The sequence below is a fragment of the Zosterops lateralis genome (assembly GCF_965231275.1).
Source record: "Zosterops lateralis genome assembly, chromosome: 4".
NCBI lineage: Eukaryota > Metazoa > Chordata > Aves > Passeriformes > Zosteropidae > Zosterops > Zosterops lateralis.
In genome coordinates, this window is record NC_139765.1 from 51,374,056 (window position 1) to 51,398,807 (window position 24,752).

Here is a 24,752-nt window from a genome sequence, read left to right on the forward strand (position 1 = left end):
TTATCTCATTGAGTTAATGCAGAAATCTGTTTTATCACTGGACAGTTTATCTTTTTCCATTATTGACCTCAGTACTGCTTTCAGAAGCTCCTGTTGAAACATCAGTGATGGATGATTGCACAGAACAATATTGCTACCTCCCTTCCTTGGCACAGACAGTGGCTTTGTGTCCTTCAAAATCCAAACTGCAGCATCCAGGAAGAATCTGCATTATGAGAGCTTCTAAGGGAAACACTAGGAGGAAAACCAGTGAAAGCTTCAAGAAAGGCTAATGGACCTCCAAAAAGGTCTTATAAGCCAGAGGATTGAAGAGAAGCCTACTCCCTTTTTTCTACTATGCTATCAAAATTCAACTTGAAAGAAAAAATCTACAGAGTTCACAATAAGGGAACCACTGACATGTTGATTATTTGTTGCAATTGACTTGTCTTTTTTCACAGAGATTTTACATAGACACACACAGACACACAAACACACGCACACACTCTGGGTTTGTTTTGAACTTGCAAACAAAGCAAAACACATAGAGGCTCCACTTTAGGAATTCATCCTAATGTCAGTACAGATAATCCCCTGGAGACATGCCTTAATTTTTTCAAATTATTTTTGAACAAAGTCTAACTTTAATCTTAAGTACATGCAAAAAAACCTATCTTAGAAGCAGTTAAGAGATATGACTATATCTACTCTTCCTTTTCCCAGCAATGCAACTATGTTTTGGAATTTATTTCTTTTTTTTCTATTGATGTGATGTGCTGCCGTGTATTTTCTGTTACGTTCACTCAAGTAATATCTCTAGTGCTGGGAATATGAATCCAGAAGGTTCATTTTTTCTATGGAGAATACAGAAATACCACGTCCTGGGATACCATATAAATATTTTTGCAAAATATTTCATTGCTTTTGTTCCTTCTATTCATGTAGAAATGTGTATGTTATTGAATTGACAGGCAAATTTCTCGAGAAAATGTGAGTCCCAAGCAGAACGTTCCTTCTGACTTCAGGAAGAATCATGAAGGTAAGGGTCAGAGTAAGATCTTTTATATACAGTATCTGTATTATTTCAAAAACATATGGATTTGGATCACATTGCCTTGCATTCCAGCTGGAAAGTCTTAGCTTACTACATATAAAATACCAATTTCTTCCCTTTCTTATGTAAGTTACTACGTGGAGCCCATGAACAGCATTTGCAAGCCTAAAGTAAAGATCTTGCACTGTAAAGAATAAAAGTAAAATGTGCCTCTTAAAAGTAAGGATGGTTGCTTCTTGAGTAGGACTGTAATCAGGCTGAGAACAGAAAATCATTATCTGTTTCTATTTATCTTTCAGCATTTCATTATTCCAGTAAGACTGGACAAAGACGATGCAGTTATGGTAAGTAGAGGTCTTTCTAGACTACAAAGGGGAAAAAACTTCTTGAAAAATGTTCTTGGGTTTCTCTACATGATCTCTAAGTGAATAGAGTATCTGTAGGCTTTTACTGAGAAAAAAAGGGGTTTTAAGTAGCAAGCATATTTATAAAACACTCAGTAAAAGAACTATTATATTAAATAAGCCTCAAACCCAAAATTAAACACTGCTGTATGTGCATATTAATGTGACTATTCCAGCACTCATTGATCCCTTGTCACAGTTCAATAGACTTTTGCCCCACTCTTTGCAATAACCTCAGCATACATTTGTTCTTGTGGAAAAACCTTTAAACTTGTCTGGAGTTTAATAAGCTTTGTTTAAGGCTTTGTCTTCAGCTCAATAATGGAGTATTAAGGAGCTGCTTAAGAGATGAGGATTTTTTTCTAAAATACCTGCTTGTAGGAATATTTAAGGTATTTTTAAAGATCTGTAAAGATGTAAAATATGTTTTTCTTTGGTGGTAGCAATGCTTTCTGCTGCCTTCCTCATTCCCAAATTATCTCAGGGGTACATTTTCAAATGTGAAGCCATTGCTCTATGGTGGAAAGTTTTTGCTACACACTGAGCCTAATGTCCCCTCTGTTGCTGATTTCATGCTGCCTCCAGGAACTATTGTTGTGCCATAGAGGCCAGAAATACTCCTGGGCTGGCTGACTGGCATCACCATTCTAATTACATGATCCTTTATTTTTAAAATACCTCAATTAATTTTACTTTGAAATTCCTAATTTTTAAGTTAGTAGTGAGACAACATTTCTAAGTAAGGCATACAGAATATGGAAAAATATTTATACTCATCTTTAGTTTTTTGTTGTTTTTTTTTTAATACCTTCTGTGTGTCAATTCCCCAGCAAAGTTGGCCCAAATTCTGTTCTTCCATTGGAATATATTCCATTAAATTTAAATCTATGCAAGAGAGATCTCAAATTGCCCTCTTTTGTTTCTCAGGGCAGATATTTCAAGGTAGAAATAAAAATATTTTCATCATTTTTGACCCTTTTAAGCCACAAGATTTTTCAGATATTAAAGGAGTTTCCTATCTGTAGTATTTTCTGAAGTACCCAGTTTAAAACATGTATTAATGAATATATGTGTAAAGCAGTTTTGAATGTGTTATACTGTAAATCTGAATCCAGTAGGCTGGATTAAAATATTTGTCGTAAGCAGGTTGCCAACAAATAATTATTCTCATGAGTAATTTGGCAAACACTATGAAATAAAGGACACATTTGAGCAAATAGGATTTGATTGTGGAGATTTCATACACAGAAAAGGAGCTGGAATTTGTTGATATAGGAATTTCTTCCAGCTGTACTGGAAATGACCCCATGAGTCTTGATATCTCCATGTGACTTGTTCTTATGAATAGTAAGAGTATGTCTAACTTATTTTGATTTTTATTGGAAATTACACTTGTACATAAACCCTGTACACAGCCTGGTACCTAAGCAGGTTATGAATTTTGGCCTACCTCTTTTTTAAGTTTCAGTTAACTAACTAGAGACAGATCTCCCAGACTTAATCCTTCCATTTTCAAAGGCTTACCCAGGCTTTGAGTTTGTGACTAGGACTAAAGTGATTGAATACTGAATGTTTAAAATCCCTTAAGGCCTACAGATTTCTCTCAAGTGCAATTACAAACTCCATTAAATTTTTGCAGCAGGATTATGAGTCTCAAAGTCACTAGGCATCAAATATCTTGCCACTGTACATGGTATCAATCTGCCAGAAGTTGCATGTTGTTCTAAAATGTTCATGAATTTCACAATTTTTTTCTTTGATGCCTTCTTGGAACAGATAAAGATACCCTATCTCACATCAGACAGATCTTCACCAGTCCACAGCTGGACTTGAACCCTCGGTTTAACCCAAAGATCAGAAAATATTATGCAGAAGTGCCATTTGACATGGTGACGGTGAAGATAGGAGCAGAACCCTCTAACTGTCAATGCCGTGTACACCTTGATGACAAGAAAGGGCCAAGGTATGAGCAACAAAATATGAGTGTAAAAACTTAACTTTGGAAATATGTCATAGTGTTCCAGATTTTTTTTTTGTTTCCAAAAACCCAGAACACAAATAGATTAATCACAGGAAAGTCAGAGGGAGTTCAACACTGAGAAACTTGTATTTATTTCCAGGGTCCTGAAGGCAACGGTCATATGCTGTTTTCAAGCCATAATTAACCCTAACTTAGTGGAGTGTACAGCTCCAATATCTCACCCAGCTTCTGCAGTCATTGACACTATCAAAACTGGGTGGGAACAGACTATCACTTCACTGCACACAGTAGATGACCAGAAATTCGAGCCTTTGTATCCAGGTGTTAATTTTTCACAGTGCCCTAATCTGCTGCCCTGCTGTGCTTGGTCTGTTTACATGGGTCAAAATAGAGCAGCTGGCTTCAAAAGAAAAAATAAGTTCAAGTTTACTAACTCAGAATGATCCATTTTTGTCATAGTTGTATTACAAGGGATTGCCATAGAATCACAGAAGTCACATTGTAAAAGACTCTTAAGATCATCATGTCCCACTGTTAACCTAGTGTTGCCAAGCCCACCACTAAACCGTGTCCCTAAGTACCACATCTACATGGCTTTTAAATTGCTTCTAGGATACTGACACAGCCACTTTCCTGTGCAGCCTGTTCTAATGCTTGACAATGCTTTCAGTGAAGAAATTCTACCTATCGAACCTAAACCTCCCCTGGTGCAACTTAAAGCCATTTCCTTTTGTTGTCTCACTTGGGAGAGGAGACTGACCTCCAAATTCTACAACCTACAGTCCAGCAGTTGTCAAGAGTGACATGGTCTCCCCTCAGCCTCCTTTTCTTCAGAATAAACACCCACAGCTCCCTCAGCCACTCTTCATCAGACTTGTGCTCCAATAACTTCACTTTGCTTCCTTACTTCTCTGGACATGCTCCAAACACTCAATGTCTTTCTTGTAGAGAGGTGCCCATAACTGAACACAGGATTTGAGGTGTAGCCTCACTCACCAGTGCCAAGTACATGGGGTCAATCATTGCCTGGTACTGCTGGCCACATTAGTCTTAATACAGGACAGAATGCCATTGGCCTTCCTGGCCACCTGGACACACGCTGGGTCACGTTCAGCAGCTCTTGATCCTCAGGTCCTTTTCCACCAGGCATCTTTGCAGCCACTTTGCCTGGAGCCTGTAGCTCTGCCTGGGGTTGTTGTGACCCAAGTGCAGGACCTGGCACTTGTCCTTGTTGCACCTATACACTTGGCCTCAGCCCTTCCATCCAGCCTATCCAGATCCCTCTGCAGAGCCTTCCACATCTCCTTTGGATCATCACTCCCACCCAACTTAATGTTATCTGTGAACTGACTGAGGGTGCCCTCAATCTCCACGTCCACATGATTGGTTTGGACAACCAGCCATTTTTTTTATCCAGCAAAATATATGTGAATGTAAGGAAACTGTAAGCAGCCACTTTTCTCCAGAAGAATGCTGTGGGAAACAGTGTCAAGGGCTTCATTAAAGTCTAGGTAGGTTACAATCACAGCCTTTCTCTCATCCACTAAGTGGGTCATCTTGTCATCCACAAGAGCCCCAGCTTATGCGATCTTTTAGAGAACTATAGAGCTGGACAATAGAGGAGAGAGCAGAGTCATCAGAAAACATAATGTTTGAGCATGACCCACAATAAACTGTGGTGTTTAATTACTGCTATGAACCCTGGCACAGTTTTGGCTTTCCCAACCAGCTCTGTCAGAGACAGCAGCATGTACCAGGGACAATACCAATAGGTATTTTGGGTATGACCTAGTTTTTAAGGTTGGGAGGAACAAAAAGTGTTTGTCTGGGTCAGGTACTTCAGAACCAGAGAACTGGCTTATTTACATACTAGCCATTAGTGAGTGGATAAATGGGAGAACATGGGCAGTGATTTACTTGGGAAGAAAAATCCTTAACCATTTCAAAGGTAACTTGGTTTCTTTACATGAAGTGCTTAGCCAACACACTACGTTTTGGCTGACTGTGAAGCAGATGCTTTGACCTAGAATGTCTGCTACTAACCAGAAAGTCTGTGCAGTTGTTACTGTTCTAATGCCCAATATGTTTCCTGTATTTTCAATAAGAAATCAGTCTTTATTTGTCATTTCAAAAGAAACTGTCGTTAAATTCTTCCCCCAACATTTTGCTATTTTAATGTTAACTTCCTTGCCAGTCAACATGAATATATGTGAAAATCTCAAAGATTTCTTCCTTGTAGAATTAGAAAGAATAGAAAGATGTTATTTTTTTATTATTTATTATTTTTTACTATTTATTATTTACTGTACATTGAAAAGTAAAAGCCCTGCACATGCAGGTTCTGTGCCTTTTAGCATTTATTTCCCTGCTAAAGGAAGAAGAGCACAGCTGAGCTTTGCTCTGGTTTCTCACTCTGAGCAGTTTGTCTGGGAACCCTTCACATTTGGCTAGTGGACAATTTCAGCCTCTAGCTACACTTCTGATTTTATTTGTCTCCCTGCTGACTTCATCACAAACTTGTGCCTGCCAGGAATTACTGTCCCGAATGATTTCATTCACAGATTTCATGTCAGAATATTTGCCACTGCCACTCTTTTCACTAAATTTCACTCTCAATATTCTGTCTTCTTGAAATAACTTAAAATACAAATTCTATTTTGCATTGTTTTTTATTTAAAATCTTATGCATTTTGTAAGAGAAAGAAAATGTTAGAAATAGCATCATCTATGAGCAAGTAAAGTTTAGCAGCCATAGATAAAAGTCTGTAAATCTTTCTTTCTTTAGTGTTTATTGCACTTCTTTCCTATTTTGCCATACAGCATTGCTAACTACCCCCTTGGCCTTGGATTGAACAAAGTTGTCATTCTCTTAACGGATGATTCGCAGCCCAGCCCTGAGGTTGTGAGCAGCTACAAAATCACAATTTATCGAGAAGACCGCCCTAGCCTCCCTTTGTTTGATGACTACATGATGTGTGGGTTTGTGCAGGTATTGTCTCTGCATTCTTTTGCTATACACATTAATAGGAATAGCTGGTTTCTGTTCATTCCGTGGTATAAATTAGCCAGTTTTTGTTGCGATTGTATGAAATTCAGCATTTACACAACATTTTGGATATAATATGCAAGCCCAACGTAAGTACCTATTACCATGTATTTGAGAGCTCCAGGTTAATTAATCCTTACGTTGGTCAGCCAAAACTTTCTTATAACTTCTCATAACTGTGTCTCTCTGACATTGGAGCCACTGAAATCCTTTTACCAGGAAAGATATTTATGATGACAATCTATTTATCAGTGTTCAAGACAAATGCTGCTACATAATTTATGATAGAAAACTGTTTATTCTAGATCAATAAATACAATTAAAAAAACCTCACTCAAAATCCCAAAGGAAGGGATGATTTTTGCTTATATCACTTTTATCCAAATACAAATTTGTCAATGCACATAGTTTACTCCCAACAAATAGCAATCCTTAGGAAGGAGTGGGTCTTTTGAATGAAAAAGGACCAGTCTGTCCAATATGGCTTAATAAGGGCTGGGAAAGGAGAGATCAGGCTAAATTAGACACAAAAATGTAAGAAAGCTAATGAAAGTAACAGTGAAGATTTCAGTTAGTGAAACTGTAGGGATAAAAATATAAGAGAGAAAACCTGGGACACATGATGGATCAGAGCTGATTGTATTCCAGAGTTTAAGGACTAAATGTTGCTTGCTGCTTGATATGATGGGCAAAAATAAACCAGCTAGTTCAAAGAGGGAAGTGACATTGTAAATGGTAATCATGGGCAGTGCATTTTTCTGTGGAATTTTAGGTAGATTAAAAGGATTGGTGGGTTCATTCCGGAGCATCCAAGAGTAATATATTTTGCCACAATTAATTCTGCAACCAGGAAGCAGAATTTTCAAAATTACTGTGTTGAAACTGTCATACTTGTTCATGTCAAATATCTAATCCTGTCTTTATTTATTTTCTGTATGAAGATCTTAGTATATCCTTTAGCAAAACTTGTTTCCCTTCCCGGTTTCTTTCCATATACTGCAGAAGAGGTTGGGAGATCAGGGTGGTAGAAGGCAGAGCATTTATATGATGGGGCAAATCAAGAGAGATTTTGTTTTTCTTGTGAAGGAATAAGCACTAGGGCTTAGAACAGGAGTCAAAGAGATTATAAATGTTGATAGGAAATTCCACGTTGACAATAATTATCTCAATCTGCAAATCAGGACTGCCAGGAAAATGTAGGTAGTAGTCATAGTGTACTGACTGCTGACATGAATACCTGATTATTGTGTTGCCTGGTCTTCCACTTATTCTCTGTCTCTTCTCTTAGACTTCTCTTACAAGCTCAAAAGGTCAAGGACCATTTTACTATTTGCACTGATTCAACACTACATGTAGTAGTTGCTACAGTAAAAAAAGAATAAACACATATAGTACCTGAGATTTCAGTTGTACAACAAACTGCTTGACATCTTAAGTATGAATTAATATGAAAAAGGAGAACAGCAGTAAGTTGAACTGAAGTTGTATTACTAAGAAAACACACTGGCTAGAAAGATGTGAGGAAAGTTCTTTTTGTTCCCTTATTTGGGACAAGTATCTGAGTGTAAGAACAGGAATTCAACCTCAAAAATATCTTCCCTCATCAGAGTTTACACTGTTGTTAATGTTTTATGATACCATTACTGAGACTGAGTATGAATCTTTGAGGCATTGTAAAGGCAGAGAGATCCAGACTGATAAAAATGAAAAATGTTTTAGAAATTTCTATTGATTGAGCTTGGTTTTCTGCTCCTCTGTGAATAACTACCCTCCAACAAATACAATTGTTCAGAACTAGGGATGACTTCAGGAGTTTAGAGTAAAAATGAGATGAAAAGCATTCTTGTGGTATCTTCTGGTGGCACTGTGAAGATATAGTATGAGATTCTAAAACAACTTTTAGATATGTTAGAGGCAAAGTTATCAGAGAGTGCCTTTAAAAAACAAACAAAAGCTGGAGCTGGAGATAGAAATGGCATTCTAAAACACTTAAAAGTCTGCATTTTTTCCCATTTGCCAGAACAGAATGTATTGCCTTTTGCTTAGAAGTTTTGTTTTGTTTTTTGTTTTGTTTTGTTTTGTTTTGTTTTGTTTTTAATCAGTACAAAACTCAGGTCTTAAATAGCATCATTACATTTTGCTCTTCATAGCAGAGAAAATTATGCAGTCTTGTAGAGCCAGTTGATACACCCCCGCCAGTGGCATGAATACTTGTTCTCTTGGTAATGAAACCCTCTTTTAGGAGAAAAAGGAGAAATACTGTGTGAACTGATGGAGTCTCCTTTGGACACTTGACTAGGCACAAGTGGGATCACACATGAGGAGAGAAAGGCCACTGGTAGTGGTGTGGTCTTTCTCATAGAAGGCTTCAGTTAAAATTCTAATCCAGCAGCTTTTTTTCCTCACTTTCTTTTATGTTTAATCTCATTAAGATATTCAGGTTTCACTGCAAGATGATACTATAAGGAAACTTACAATAAAAAGACAGTGTAAGATGTGGTTTCCAACACTCTAACAATTTTCATGCAGTTGAATAATCCTAGATTAATTTTGAGGTATTGAGTTGAGAAGTGTGTGGTTCCAAGCCCTGCAACCCCTAAAAAGGGAAAAAATATTGTCTCCTGTACTTTTCGATAACAGCTGTAATATCCCCATTAAAACCAAATTAGTGGAGGATGAACTGTCATATCACAATATCACCTTCAGCAGATTTGGTTGCTTTCCATTCTGTGTTCTGAATTTTCACAGTATTGTTTGGACTGCAAATGGAGAGGTTATTGATTTATGCTTGAACTTAATTTTGTGCAATTGCTGACAATATTCAAATTAATTATCCTTGAAAGAAGTGGTGCCATTTCACTATCACCTGTGAAGTTGTGATATGGAAGATAGTCAGACTCCAAGGCAGTCACCAGAAAAACCAGTGAGCTCTTAAAACAGAGTTATCAGCATCACTATCAAGTGAAAGATCCCGGACTATGTACATACTTGCCATAAAGAACAAAATATTGTATTCATTCTTGCATTGCCCATTATCTTTAAAATGCAAACAGATCTATCTATGCTTCACTTGAAATGTGTGGATGCTGCTGCCTTGATTGTTAATATTTGCCTAGCTGCAATCATGGACAGTAACTGCTGATGTGCTTAGGGAACCTTTTTTGACCCTGTGAACTTCTGTATCTATTTGTACCTACAGTGTCCTATTGCCACATGGCTCATTTTGTTTGTTTGGTCGATTGGTTGGCTGTGGGTGAGTTTGGGCTTGGTTCGTTGTTGTTGTATTTTAATAATACAGTTATTTATTTGGGTTTGCATTTATATCGAGAGCAATGGATAGATGATGCTATAATTTATAGCATAGTGTGTTTCATTCTCTGTCATTTTCTTTTGTGCATTTGTACATTTGATTCCAAAATTAGTGCAGTGCAGTGAGCTGATGTTCTGGCTGTCCTACAGCTTTTGCAGGTCTGAAAGAATGAACTTACAGAACAGCTTCAAAAAGCTCCCTGTTTTTTACAGAACATCTTATGCTTATGTATTATTATCTCTTGTATTTTTATAAATCCTTTTATCGTATTCTTTTCCTGATAGCTTAAGAAGCTCAACAGAGCCTGTGATGAGATACTGGCATAGCATTGCTGACTGTATAACACTAAATGGTTGCAATGCAGCTGGAAATGGGATGCTAGCAAGAGCATATTTATTTCTCTGTCTGTCTGCTAAACTTCCATTGATGAAAAAGCAAATAAGACCTAAGACTAGCATATTAACTATATTTAACTTTAGTATAGACTTTTTGGAGTAAAGATGAAAACTCTTTAGAAAGGAACAAGCCTTAAAGAAAAAAAAGAAAGGTAAGTAATTTCGTTTTTCTGCTCAGGAAGATATGAGAATACCTAAAATTTTTTCAGCTCAAGTTATACATTTCCAAAGGAAAATAAAATGGTTTTACTTCTGCGTTTTCAACTGTGTGCTGTTGCCATTACAAAGCTTTTCATACCAGACAGTAGAAGTAAGAACTCTCAATTATAGAAACAGGTATTAACCCTTTGCCTGGTACTTTCCTGTGAAGATTTCAAAGAACCTTGCAAATATTAAATAATGTCAAAAAACCCCAAACAAACAAAACAAAAATGCAAAAATCCAAACAGCTTAGGAGAGAAACAAAGAACTTGTCGTGTAGTAGGACAGGCTCGATGTACACTAGTCTCTTCTGAATTTTCCATTAGAATTAGAAATTCCTATGAATTTCTGAATTTTCCCATTAGTGTGACCTCCATTACAAATGACCCATCTCTTCTGTCCTAAGGACATTGTGAATGTTTTAGGTTTTGCAGTGGTTATTGCAGCAGCAGCTGACCCTTTTGTCAGTTCTGAGTTTGAGTGTCTTGCTTGAAAAGGCATGGGAAGTGAATCTCTGGAACTACAGTCTAATTATATCGGCCACCAGACTGTATCTTATTTGCAAAGTTAGCTTACTTCCCTTTTAGAGAAAAAAAATAATATCCATTATAGAAGCAATCATGCATTGCATTCTTCTGCCTTCTCAGGTATAAAGCTGGTGAAAATTTTTTTCAGTGGTTTTAAATTTTTCAGAAAACAACATAAAAATGCCCCAGATGTCAAAAAAACTGAGTTCATTTTTTCTTCTTGTCGTTGTTCAAAAGATGATGCTTTGATTTAGTGCAGGACTATTTGACTTAAAATTTTTAGCAATCAAAATTTGTCTTGGTATAACTGTTAGATATTTTAGCCATTGTGCATTCCAGAATGCTAACTCTTTTGAAGGAGGGAGTGGCTGGGACAACCAAAAAGCTCACTCATTAGATCTGAAATAGCCAAGTTAAATTTTCCTCAGAAACACTGGTCAGAGCACAGTATGACAATCATGTTTTCCAGGAGCAATGCCAACTTAAGCATCCCTTTCCCTGCTTGCTCAGGAACCTGATGAGAAAACTTTTTTTAAAATGAACAAGTTTCTAGGATAAGGTTCTCATTCTCTCTACGTGAACACAAGGGATACAAGGATACGTGAATACAGGGGGCAGAAATGAGCTGCCATGCACAGGAGGGTTAGTGGGTGCTGTTTAAGGCAGCTTTTTTTTCTTCATGGAAGAATTTCACATTGAGATTGGATTTAAAGCTCTTGCTGGTTTTAAATGAGCAGGAGCTTCATGTTCAAAAATTATAGAAGTGATTTATGGGTGGAAACACACAAAACACTAGAAGTACTTTTGCATTGCTATTAACCTATAAATTATTTTGGTTCTGTGTGACTGCAGCCCACTTCCCAGGAAAAACAAAATGAAGTTCACATAGCCTTGAGGAGCAAATACATAGCAAACTGAGCATGTGTTAGGTTGTCAGGAGTTCAGGTGAAAGCCACAAAATAGAGAGCTAATAGAGAGAGACTGCCATAAAAAGAAAGCTGAGTTCTTACATCTTCAACTGCTGTATATCAACATATTTCAATTAATTTCAAGGGAGCAATTCCAAATTATACTGATTGAGTACCTGTCTTGACAGAAACATACAGCTGAATTCTTTTCCATTCTATATGCCAGGCATTGCTTATGAGTGAATTGACTTGCATAAAACTGCTGAAATTTTAGTAATTTTCCTAAATATTTAGGTCAAACAACATCTTAGCATAATCTAAAAAATTACTCAAATGTCTTTTTAAGTATTTAAAGATCAAGGGATGTTTAATCACCTTTCACTGTAAGTATAAACTGAACAGAGACCTAAATTGAATAACACAACTTGGTGCTTCTAAAAAAGTATATTTAGGATGATGTAGAAGGAAGAAATGTAAATAATAAATACTTAGGTAATTTTCATGTAGAGGGTTAATTTGTGTTTGTATCTCAAAGCAAGCTTTGTAGAGTCAGCATGTTCTGTCTTGGTCAACATCTATACCACTGGGGAGAGAAGGCTTATCACATTTTCTTAATTATACCAAAGACTTTTGTGATGATTTAAAACATCATTCTGTAGATGAGTCAGAGGAAAAATTAACCATTGTGATAGATATTCTTTATATTTATACAGTTCTGTGCTAAACTTCTTTTGGATCTCAGAATCAGGATGTTGCTGTTAGGCTGAAACCTTAGTCAGCAGCCAGCATCTGCTGCCTTAAGGAAGCATCCCAAAAACACAGCAGAGCATAGATCCATCATCTGAAGGAATTAATATAATGCTCTAGAAGTCAAGCCCATCTTTCACATACAAAGATAACTTCACAGACAGTCCGTACTATCATCTGGTAGTCACAAGTTCACATAATCAGTGCTCTCTGTGAAACATCTGCTGCACTCTGAAGAGGCCATATAGAGCAAATGGGCACAACTTTGACATAAAATGGAAAGAAATAGCAAAAGAATGAGTTTGTATGTGCTTCTATTTAGGCATCTCTTGCTCTGAGCATGGAATAAAAATATATAGTTTTATTCTGTATCTCCAGTAGCCTGTGCCTAACTAGGATCATCATCCTACTCTCTAATATTTTGGGGATGCCACATTACAGAGCCCAAATTTTAAGGCTCAGGTTCATGTTGGCTCCAGCTGCCTGGAGAAAATTTTGCAGTCTTCTAGTTCAGAGTATTTCACTTACACTCTTGATTTTATACTTGTTGCACTTAGTCTTCTCTATGTAGCTAAATTTCCTGCTTTACATGTGATTCAATACAGATTGGACTAATTAATACCAGATACCCTCCAGGAAATGTTTCCAGAAGTTTCAGTCAGAGACTGAAGAGAGCAGATGTTTCCATGTAGCAGCAGCTACATTTTTCATTATTACAGTGCACTGACTTGGGAAATGGTGTGTTACATGGATTGCTGATGGATAAATTGCCACCAGGGCTTTGAGACGATCCGTATGAATACTGATTCGCCAATTCAGCAATTATAAGCCAATAGTGACACCAATAAACTTATTTGGTTTATAATCATTAGCCAGAAGAAGTTTTGTTACAATAATTAGATCTTAAAGACTGAGAATTTTATAGGCAGCTTTCAGCCTTAGTTTTTCAAATGTTCCTTTTCCTTGGATGGCACTCTTGTGGATAAGAACTTCTTAAGGCAGGAGTGATATCACTCTTCAGCACCACTGAATTTATTGATGCAACTAGAGTTGATTTTAGCACCTCCTACCTCAGTAGTGCAAAATTTAGTATCTCCTACCATTCTTTTCTTCTTTTATTTGTTTTCAATTTAGCACAGTCTTACTAGGAACATCCCACCCTCTTAGATACTCAGTTAGGTGACTCCTGCCTTGAATTGTTACTTTGTTGTTATGCTCCACAGTAAAATGTCATTAGTAGAAAATGATGTAATAAAAGATAAACCTCAATGACCTAACAGAACAATTCCATTCTTTTGTGTGCTCAGGCCATTCTTCCCATTCATACAATTACTGATACCATCCTATGAGTGTGCATGACACATTAAATATAGAAAAGATGAAGATCTGCCCATAAGCTAGCCAAGGAGAAATTCTCAATTGCATGACTGAAAGTGTCAGGGAGTTAAACTGTGGCCTGTATGATTGCAATTGGTGAACAAAATCCCACTGGCACTAGTGGGGGGTATGGGTGGAAATTTCAGCCTTACAATGGCTGCTCCCTACAGTGCTACAGGATGGGGAGATGCTGAGGCAGATACAGTGCTGTGGGTGGAGATTCTGTAGATACACTGCTATCTCTGAGCCCGTGACAGACTGTTAGTACAGACTGGAAGAGATCCAGGTTTTTCTGATTCCTTGCCTTTAATCAAAGGATTAAAATGTCTTTTTAAATAATAGCAGCAAATCATTGTGGGTGGCTGTGAAAGGAGGCAGATGACAGTAAATGCTGGGTAGGCAATTCTGCTCCTGGGAGAACACTGTTCTCTGGAAGAGTTTATCAGAAAACATATTTTTATATAATTTTTGTCAGCTATGTGGTTTTTTGTTTGTGCTAACTTGTCAGGCAATCATCCCACGTGTTTAGATTTTCAGCTATGGTTATTTGCTCTTATTTTTTATGTTTTTAATATAATACAGGTCCACCAACACTACTGGAATCACTTACATTTTGCTAGAGAATGGGTAGCAGTAACTTTTACAAAAGATTCCTCATACCACAGACTTTTTTTTTTTTGCTTGTTCTTGTTTCCTCTCTTTGTCCTACACAGTTATTTCTCCCTGCATTGCTGCATTGTAGTGCAGTTCAGGCAGAGAGCTATAGCTTGATGGACTGATGGCCCTTTAGGGAAAAGAATGAGCCACAAGCTCAAATCACCTGAACCTGGAGGCAGTCAAGAGAGAGGGTGTTTGTGGGGTCCTGGCCCAGCCTGACTAGTTGGGTTGCTTCCTTCTGGCTGCTTCTACCTACAGAAAGGCACTGCTGGAGCCAAACACTGTGCAGGCAGAGGCAGGTTCTCTTGAGTCATTCCCTGTGTTGTACAGATGATATTACCTTGTGGAGGCACCTGAGATCTCTGGAGAGGAACAGAAGATGTACTTGAGGACTCTTTCTCCCTCTACCAGCTGCCGTTCCATGATTCCATAGGAAGCTGTCCATAGGTAGCTCAGCTGTCTCAATCTCCATGCTGGGTCAGGATTTGAATTGCCGACATTAACTAGTCTAAATTAGGAAGGTTGAGTGAAGCCCATAGTCTTTTGATGCTTCCATTTACAACTATACAATATCAGGACTTGAAAATTAACTGCTCAGTAAAGCATAAAGCCTTCCAGGTCTTTGAATGAACCACCTAAGTATGAAAACTTGAAAGCTTGATTTAAGCAGTTCTCTTTTACAAGTTCCAGAAAATCCAATGACTTTTAAAAGTACAATAATTGAAGGGGGTAGGGAAGAAGAAGGGGTCATCCAAAGTTTCTGAACTGAAATATTTAACTTATGTGTTGGGTAAATATCTGTGTCAGTGCAGTCTGTCAATGTATTGAGTTCTGTCTGAATCATGAAGAGAAGGTTAATTAATTAGAAATAACTTGCACTGTATGACAGCACACAAAGTATTACAATCATGATCAGATGGCCACTTTATAAATCACAGACAAATCAGTACAGGCATATGTGTGAAGTATTTACAAAGTATATGCTGAGTGTAAATCTGTGGGGGTTTTATGAATGATCACTGCAGTTTGTACTGAAACAAAAGTTATTGTTAAGGTTAAATTTCAATAGCTTTGTGTGATACACCAGGGCTCTCTGGTGCCTTGGTTACATTTTTTGGTGAATGGTGGCAACTCTCTAAAGGCTGATGTGGCAGTAGAGTGAGAGGGCTGTTTATGCTGACTTTGAGCAAACTGGTCTAAGTCCAAGGAACAAACATGGTGCCTGTGCTCCATGGCACACAGGCCATTCCAGGTACATGTTAATAGAATATCACAGTTTCTGGTACATGAGCTTGTTACTCTGCAAGACTTTCTGTCATGCTCCTAGACATATCATGAGGGATGTATGGTAAAACTGTCTAGAGCCATGTTTGCATGTTCCTTAGTTATACTGTTGTACACCTCTGCTCTTCCAGTTCTGGGACTCTCCAAGTAGACTCATTTGGATTTAGTAGCAGCATCTGTGCCAAATTTTGTGATGTGTATAATGGTAAAAGAAAAGAAAAATATTCTTAATGCAAGGCCTTTGACTAGGGAAAAGACTCCCTTTGACTTCTGTGTAATTTGTACCTGACCTAACTAGACTTATTTCTTAACACGTAGGATGAAAAAATGACTCTGCAGAAAAGAGTATACCTCCTACTGCACCTCCAGAAATAGTTGGTGGTCTTTGATCATCCCAGCTTTTGATGCTAGTGAAAATTATTGGTGGCATTTTGGCACTGAAAAGCTGTAAAATGAAATTAAGAGTATAGGTTGTTATGAAGATACAAAGAGAAGTCTAATGAGTAATAGTAATGAAATCATAAGTCTTCATAGCAATTTGTCTGGACTTTTAATGACAGTCATAAAATTCTGATTTGGTAAAATAAAAGCAAAAAGGATAGTTCTGCAATTCAGCCAAATGGCGCAATAGAACAATGAAGAGTGATTTATTGCTGTACTGCATAAAGGCTGTCACCTCTTCCAGCTATATGGCCACAATGCATATTTGAAATGCAAATTGTCTTCCCTGCACAATGTTTTGGTAAAGAAGATGGGACATGACCAAAACCCTGCCGTGTGTCTCTTGGTCTGGTCGAGAGGTTTGACCATTTTTGTTCTCCTTGAATGAAAGCACTGTGGATGCTGTGGCTCCAGGTGTCAGTAACTGATTCAGGCCACCACACAACAAATGGGAAACGGAATAATTCCATATCTCAGTAAATACCTCAAACAAAACTTAAATGTGAAGATTTTATCACAAAATGTGTCAGTCCTTGAGTTCTGGGTCTGTCTGTGATAAAAGTGGGAAATTTGGTCACCCTTGTTAAGAAGCTTGAGAAATTGTTTACTTCATGGACTGGAAAATTAGCTTAATTCATGTATGTCTCTAACATCAGCTCAGCCGGAAGTAGTTGCACCTAGGTCATAGAAACCTAGATGTTTTGTTGTTTCATCTAGAAAAACTTCAGAAAGTTTTCTGTTCTAAAGACTGCTGGTTTCAGCCTATGTTACTCATGTGTGAGACAATAGAAGCTTCTTGCATGGATAATCATAGTTTATTCGGTCTGATTTTGTGTTTATTTAACAAATTGATAAAGAACAGTAAAATGAGTCATTGAAAAGCATTTACTATGCAAGATGAGTCCAACACCTGAAGGACAAACTTCTGCCAAAGTCAGGAAGCTAATCCATCACTGCTCTTTTTTCTTTTGGAATCAGGGTAGGTATAAAAAAAGTCACTTACATAAAACACAATCACCCATATACGATAAAGAATAGACTCAGATTTGATACACTTTTCTTTGCTGAGAAAATTCATTTCACAGGATAGATCTGTTGCTATTTCTGTAGCTGTAAAATCTCTGTATCCTACAGAGAACAGTTATTCTCTTTACCTGGCCCTCTAGAGTTTATGTTTCAAAGCTGAAATCCAGGGCATTCATTATTGACAGCTCAATTGGTGTATCCTTTTCGGTTCACCTCATACACTGCTCTCAAATTCATCTGAAAATGTGAAATAGCCTGTTGAATTTTCCCCTTGATGGTACCACAATAGATATGAAAGGAGAGCCTTCAGCATAAGGCTTCCTAAGTGTTAACAGATCATGAAAATCGGCAACAACTGTTGTGCTGAGTATCATAACCTGCAAGAGGAGGGCCAGCAATTCCACAGTTGAGAAGAGAGTGCTTGGTGTTTGAGCTGTGGTCACATTTGCCTTTCAAGTCATTTGGGCCTCCATGCCACACTTTTCAGGAGAAGAAAGCTAATGCAGCTGCCTTTGTTAATCAGTCAGTATGACCCAGGCCCTCCGGGAGGCAGGCAAAGGCAGATACGTACTGAGACACACAATCCTTGCTGATTAACAGTGAAAGCTGGTAAAGTTACTCTCTAAGCCTGTCTGGCCCATCAGCTGCAGAAATGTAATTTAGATGATTATCTACATGCCCATTAAACCTTGTGACCCATCACTAGTCTGTTTGAAGTTTGCCTGCTTAAACTCGCTAATAGGAAGAATAGAAGGATTAACTCAGAGGTCATGAAATAAGAGAGCAGCAAAGAAGATGACAAAAGAGCAGAGGAAAACTTCCTACTGCTGCATGTATTTGGTAAGGTGAAAGAATTATAGTACCATGATCATCTCAGCAGATACTGTTACTTTATGGAGCAAGCAAGCCATCTGGAATTCAGGCCATTTAATCCTTGTATGTGTGTGCTTTCAATCTATTTTGTTTAGCTGCACAAATAAAATTAACTACTTGTTTGATGAATGTTGTCAAGTTAGGCGTTTACTAAACATAATGCACCATAAAAGAGTGTGGAATGCTGGTGGACAGTAAATGTTTCTGATTTGGTCAGGGCTAGAGTGTGTAGATATAAACAAGGGAAAGATTTCAATCAATCACATCGGAGTTGCTGCAGTCAGGTTCAGCATCAAGTCCACTCTTGTTCTCTTTAGGATATGACACTCCAGCCATTACAGATGCTTGTTAACTTAAGGATTATGAATGAAAATCTTACCCAGTGATCTATTTTTATTTGATCAAATTGAAATAAATATAAACATTTATAATAATCTGCCTAAATTATTTGCAGAATGTTGCAATGAAAATGGTGACCAGTTAAAACTAAATTAATAGAGAAAAGATGGGATGCATTGCAGAAAACAGAGTGGAATATACGAGTACCTCAGTAAGGGTGACCTAGGGTCTGACTAGTTATTGGAAGAAAATGAGCTTGAACTTTAAATGGAGTCATGAAGTTCATTTACCTACTTTTACATATACTACCACCCTTGAAATGAGTCCTTGCCCTTTTGCTAAAGACAGTCAGCCTATTTGCTGAGAAACATTGGTTGGGAGCATATGTCACTGTATTTCAAAGAAGAAAAAATATTCTTCTCATGCTATCTTTGGATCCCTGGGTTTTGCAATATTGGATCTCTTTATAAAGAATTATTGTGGTCTATTTTACAATACTTGTGGTATATTTATTTATTTAGGTTTTTGTTCATGATTTTTGTTATGATTAAACAAAGTTCTGTTTCTCATTTAATTTTGTTGAATCAAGCATATTTTCCAGTTATCTCAGACTGTTCCTTTACATCTATGAAACACAGAAATATGCTACTGGCAATATTCAGTGCTTTAGCAATTCATTTTAGAAACTGAGACTTCTCCCCCAGTGTTTTTAGTATTCTTGTGACTGATAATGCAAACTCAGATACCTGATGCTCTGAAGCTAATGCCTGTACTTTGTAATAAAATGCATAAATTTTAGAATTCCACTTTAAGCATCACCTGAAGATGCCTTGCACATTAATCTGGTTACAAATTTTCCAAATTAGTGTCAATCACATTTTAATCTTTAGTGTAAAACTGTCAATCTTCATGTGTTGGCCACACTGGCAGTGGTTCTCACCTTGAAAAATGTAAAAGTTTTAGGAGGGAAACAAACCTCTGTTGCTGATCATAAGTCTTCCATTGAGTGGCATGTTTGCAACCTCAGCTGTTTGCAACCAGACTGCTTCAGAGGACAGAAGTTATTCATAAATCTCATTCCACTGCTGTTGTCTGAAAAATAAAGTAGATGCCAATATCTGCTGGGGAGCCTTGTAGAAAGCAGATCAAAGGCTTCTGGAGTTTATTTAAGAAGGAGCAGTTGTGAGTGGCTTAATGTCTGAGCATGGCATGAAAAGTGAAACAGCCATGACAATGAGCCACCATATGCACAAGTTCTCTGGACTTCAGTAAAGAATCTGAGTAATATGTGGTACAGGTGGACTGTTGTCTCAGCCTGTCATTCTGTTATTCCTTTGTCTCTAAGAAAGGCATTCCCTCCTCTGTCCAACCCCATTAAAAAGGGGAAAATTTCTTCTGGAAGCTGTTGCAGAATAAAGCCACCTTCACATACACAGTTTTGTGCCTGCCAAAGGGATGCTGTCTTCTCTAGGGCATTTATTTTAAAGATCTGTGATTATATGTAATTCACTTGACCTGTGGCCAATGTTCCAGCCAGCATTTTTACTTCAATGGCATAAAGCTGTGTCAGACAAGATTTGGGCTAGATATTAGGAAAAGGCTTTTCACCCAGAGGATGTTTCGGAACTGGAACAGGCTCTCCAGGGAAGTGGTCACAGCACCAAATGTACAGAATTCAAGAAGTGTTTGGACAGTGCTCTCAGACACAGAATGTGACCCTTGGGGCTGTCCCATGCAGGGCCAGTAGTGGAACTTGATGATATTTATGTGTCTCTTCCAACTCTGGACATTCTATGAACCTATGATTTGAGAATTCCTGAATGTATCTCTGTGTCAGGTGTGAGAAGCTGTCTATTTTTCCATTAGAATTGTTTATTTTATTTATGTTTGCTCCTCATATGTTGTTGTGGTGGGTTGACCCAGGCTTGACCCAGGCCCACCAAGGCCACTCTATCACTTCCCTCCTATATTTGGCAGGGGAGAAAAAATATGATGAAAGGTTTGTGAGTCTAGATAAGGTCAGGGAGAGGACACTCACTGATAACTGTCATTGGCAAAACAGACTTGACTTAGGGAAATTGGTTGAATTTATTACCAATCAAAATCAGAGTAGGATAATGAAAAGTAAAACAAACTTTAAAAACACATTTCTTCCCTCTTTGTTTTTGATTCTCTACCTTGTCCCCACCAGTGGTGCAGGGAGATTGGGAATGGGGGTTATGGCCAGTTCATCACATGTTGTTTCTGTTACTGCTTCCTCTTCAGGGAGTGGAGTCCTTACTGCTGCTCCAGCATGATATCTCTCCCACAGGAGATAGTCCTCCTCAAACTCCTCAAACTTCTCCAGTGTGAGTCCTTCCCCAGACTGCAGATTTTCATGAACTGCTCTGGCATGAGTCCCTTTTTCACAGGGTGCAGTTCTTCTGGAACAGACTGCTCCAGTGTGGGTCCCCTATGGAATCACAAGTCCTTCCGATAAACCTATTCCAGCATGGACTCCTCTCCACAGGTTCTCAGGTTCCTGCCAGGAGCCTGCTCCAGCAGAGGCTTCCCACAGGGTCACAATCGCCTCAGGCATCCACCTGCTCCAGTACAGAGTTCCTCCATGGTCTGTGGATGGATCTCTGCTCCCATGGACCTCCATAGTCTGCAGGGGCACAGCCTGTCACACCATGGTCTGCGCCATGTTTTGCATGGAAATCCCTGGTCTAGTGCCTGGACCACCTCCTCTCCCTCCTTCTCCACTGACTTTGGTGGCTGCACAGTTGTTCATCTCACTCCTCTCTTTTCTGGTCAAAATTACTTCTGTACAATAAATATTTTATATTCTTCTTTACTCTGTTATCCCAGAGGCACTACCACCATCTCTGACTGGTCCAGTCTGTACCAGTGGCTGGTCCATCTTGGATCTGGCTGTCACTGGCTCTCTTGGACATGGAGGAACCTTCTGGCAGAAGCTTCTCTACAAAACCACCCCTATAGATCCTCCCAATACTAAAAGCTTGTCATGTAAAACCACTACAGTCCTATAGGATGCTTTTATTTATAACATACCTTGGGACAGCTGCAGCATCTTCAGATCATATCACTAATAGATTGTAATAAACATAGTGCCTGTGCTTTCCTATGGAATCATTGCTCCTGTGTTTTAGGAATTTCGCATTTTGTTCTTCCTTCAGACATGACCTATGTGGTTATGTTTTCTTCATGGATAACACATACAACAGTGAAACGGAAAAAAAACAAAACAAAACAAAAAAACCCCCAAACTTTAGAAGAACCCAAAAGGGCTTAAAATTTTAAAGAAATGTCTATCCTGATTTCTCAAGATGGTTCCTACCCCTTAGTCAGCTTTCTCTTTATTAACCTCAGTGGAGTACAAAGGCACAAGTCTTTTCCTGGCCATACCAGGCTCTGCTGGAAGAAGGGCTGGGGAATGTTTCCAGTCACTCTGATCTCTTAGTTTGAGTTTCTCCAAGGAGAGGATAAGCTTCAGCAGGGAAGTTACCAACTATTGCATCTTTAGCAATGAAATCACTTTAGAAAAGGATCCAGGAACCTCCTAGGAACTGCCGCCTGAAAAGGATTCTAAGAGAAAGGAAACAGGTATCAATTGCCACAAGATTCTCTTAACACATCAGAAGCTCAGTGTCACATCTTCCTTCAAGCTGCTGATCCCAAAGAAACTAGGACTGTGCACACCTGCAACTTCTGTGTAAGTGGTCAGTGTGTTCAAAATCAGTTTTTACACCTAAATGCATCCAAGTGTCTCTAGATGTCTGTGTTTTGGTACCTGTATCAGACCCTGATATCCTGAATGTTGCTGGCTGGTCAACTGATAGGGTAAGGTAATTTCTCTGACCTCTTGTTGCTATATGAATTTTTTTTCTATGACATATGTTGTCACAACTCAATAACCCTACTGATATTCCTGATAACTGTCCCCATTGTGCTGTACCTTTCCTGATCCAACAGCCTAGTGTTTTTCATGCTATTGAACTACAGATATAAATCAAAAAAAGGTATTGGAAAAAAAAATCTTGAGGGATTGTCTTCTTTTAATCAAAACTAAAACTTTCCTAAGCAAACTTATTGTGCAATATCTCATAATATCTTTCTCAAGAGATGAAATGCTTGACAGAAAAGTTGCACAATTTTAATTTAGTTGTACTTTTGGGGGGCTTTTTTTAAAGCAGATGTTTAACGCTTCAGAATTTTATTGTGAGAGAGTGTGGATATGCTGGAAATTGGTTGTGATAGTAACAAATCTCTAAAAGCTGCCAAGAAAATTCTAGAAAAAAGGGAACACTAATAGAATGCAGGAACTAAACAACAATATGGTAACAGCAAAAAGACAGAAAATACTTCAGGGACCTCTAATCCCATGGCTTGATGAGGTTTCAGAGGGAAAATGTGAAGATCTACTGCATTTTTCTGCAAAGTGTTGTACACACTTGACTTCCCACACTGGACATTCCACTGAAGTCAGTGGGATAACTTGGTCTGAATAATACCATATGTCTCCATCTTTTCAGGCTCAAAGTCTTAAGCTATATTTATTAGGTCTGGGATGTGTATAGTTGTATCCATGTTCATGTTTGTCCAGGACAGTTGTTATTTATTTATTCCTAAACCAGAAACATATTTGTAGTATTTATCAATGCTCTTGACTTTTGTCTTCTAAGTCTTTTTGCTCTTTTGTATGATGGCATACTTTGATATCTATGAAAAATGGCCCTGTTTGTGAGATATGAAAAAAAAAATTATCTGTTTAATTTTTATGTGAGTTATCACATTAATTCAGAGAAGCATATTCATTGATTACACAGATTTGATAAGTATCAAGCATTTTCTTATACATATGGGGCCTGGATACTGTCTTCTGAACTACTTTTGCAGTGAGATTTCCTGAAGTTTTTACAAATTGGTGTGACATAATCTGCTAGAATAATCAGAATTAACAAAGAAAGAATATAGCCTCTTATTTTTTTCCTTTTTCTTTCTGTCTTTTTTACTGTTTATGTGTCCATCAGTAACATTTGCTTGGTTTTTTTTGGTATGTTTGTGGAAAAATACCTGTTAGGTCCACCATCAATGTCCCTTTCAAACTGAAAAACTATGAAAATGAAAAATGCTAGTCTTCCTCATCTGGTAATGTAATGGAGTTTGATCAAATTTGAGGGGGAAAACAGGTCAAAGAGATGCAATTTTGGAAATCCTCAAGTGGATTTAGAATTTGTGTCATAGTTCCCATTGGACCAGAGTCTTGGCAAGTAGGGGAAGTCGTCAAAGGAGAGGGAAGAAATTTAATTGTGTGTTTTGTGTTGGAGTGACTGATTTTTTTAATCTTGTGAGCATCATACTTGGGTAACTCTTCAGACCTCAAATTTCATGTTTTCCACTCATTTGTGAACAGAGTAACGAAGTACTCAACTTCCTTGTATATAAGTTCCTTGTATATACCGTTAAAATTTCTCCCTAAAAACATTTTATCAGCAGTATTAAATCAAATGCTTTCAAGTATTCTGTAGTTGGTTTACTCAAGACTAAAAAAATATATACAAAGAACACTTTACCTGATCAAGAGATAACTGAAGCATTTTTTTATTTTTAATAATAAAATGCACTGGAGTATTACACAGTGCACATTATGTGTTTTGTCAAATATGATTTTATGTTCTTCCTTTCCTAAATTAACTAAACACAGAGCTTTCATTTCTCAGGAATCTGCAAGATACTAATGTTTACTGTCAGGTCAACCACTCTGACTATTTCTTTATATTTGTAGTTAAATACTTAAACTTTTCCCTTTGCCAAATCTTCATATTCTTTTTCACTGGATGAGTTGACAAGTTTAATTTAGGAGTAAACACAGCACCTGGACTCTTCTAGCTGATTGTGCAATGAAAGCAGAGGCTAAACTGAGGTCTTCATGAAGATTTGGATATCCTATAATAGAGTACGAGAAAAAAAAACCAACAAGAATTCTGTATTTGTACTTGATAGTAGGAAAACATCAAAACCATGTAGATGCATCATACAGGACTGTGTGTTAATCTTCACATTAAAATCTTAGCATATAACTTTCCTATTCTTTAAACAGTGTGGAACAATTTAGAGGAGTTGTTTTAGTTTGTTGTTGTTTTTGTTTGTTTGTTTGTTTTTGTTTTTTAAGCTAAAATTCAAATCTTACTGAAATCTAA

General features: G+C 37.7%; 1 protein-coding gene across 2 annotated transcripts in view; it reads left to right on the forward strand.

The window, feature by feature from the left end:
• Nucleotides 1-24,752, forward strand: part of CPED1 (cadherin like and PC-esterase domain containing 1) — a 146,444-nt gene that overhangs the window by 70,340 nt on the left and 51,352 nt on the right. For both annotated transcript variants that reach the window (XM_083859454.1, XM_083859455.1), the window contains exons 13-16: nt 951-1,018; nt 1,333-1,377; nt 3,214-3,400; nt 6,239-6,407. In XM_083859454.1, the coding sequence (XP_083715580.1) occupies nt 951-1,018; nt 1,333-1,377; nt 3,214-3,400; nt 6,239-6,407 (469 nt within the window). The remainder of the gene's footprint in view (nt 1-950; nt 1,019-1,332; nt 1,378-3,213; nt 3,401-6,238; nt 6,408-24,752) is intronic.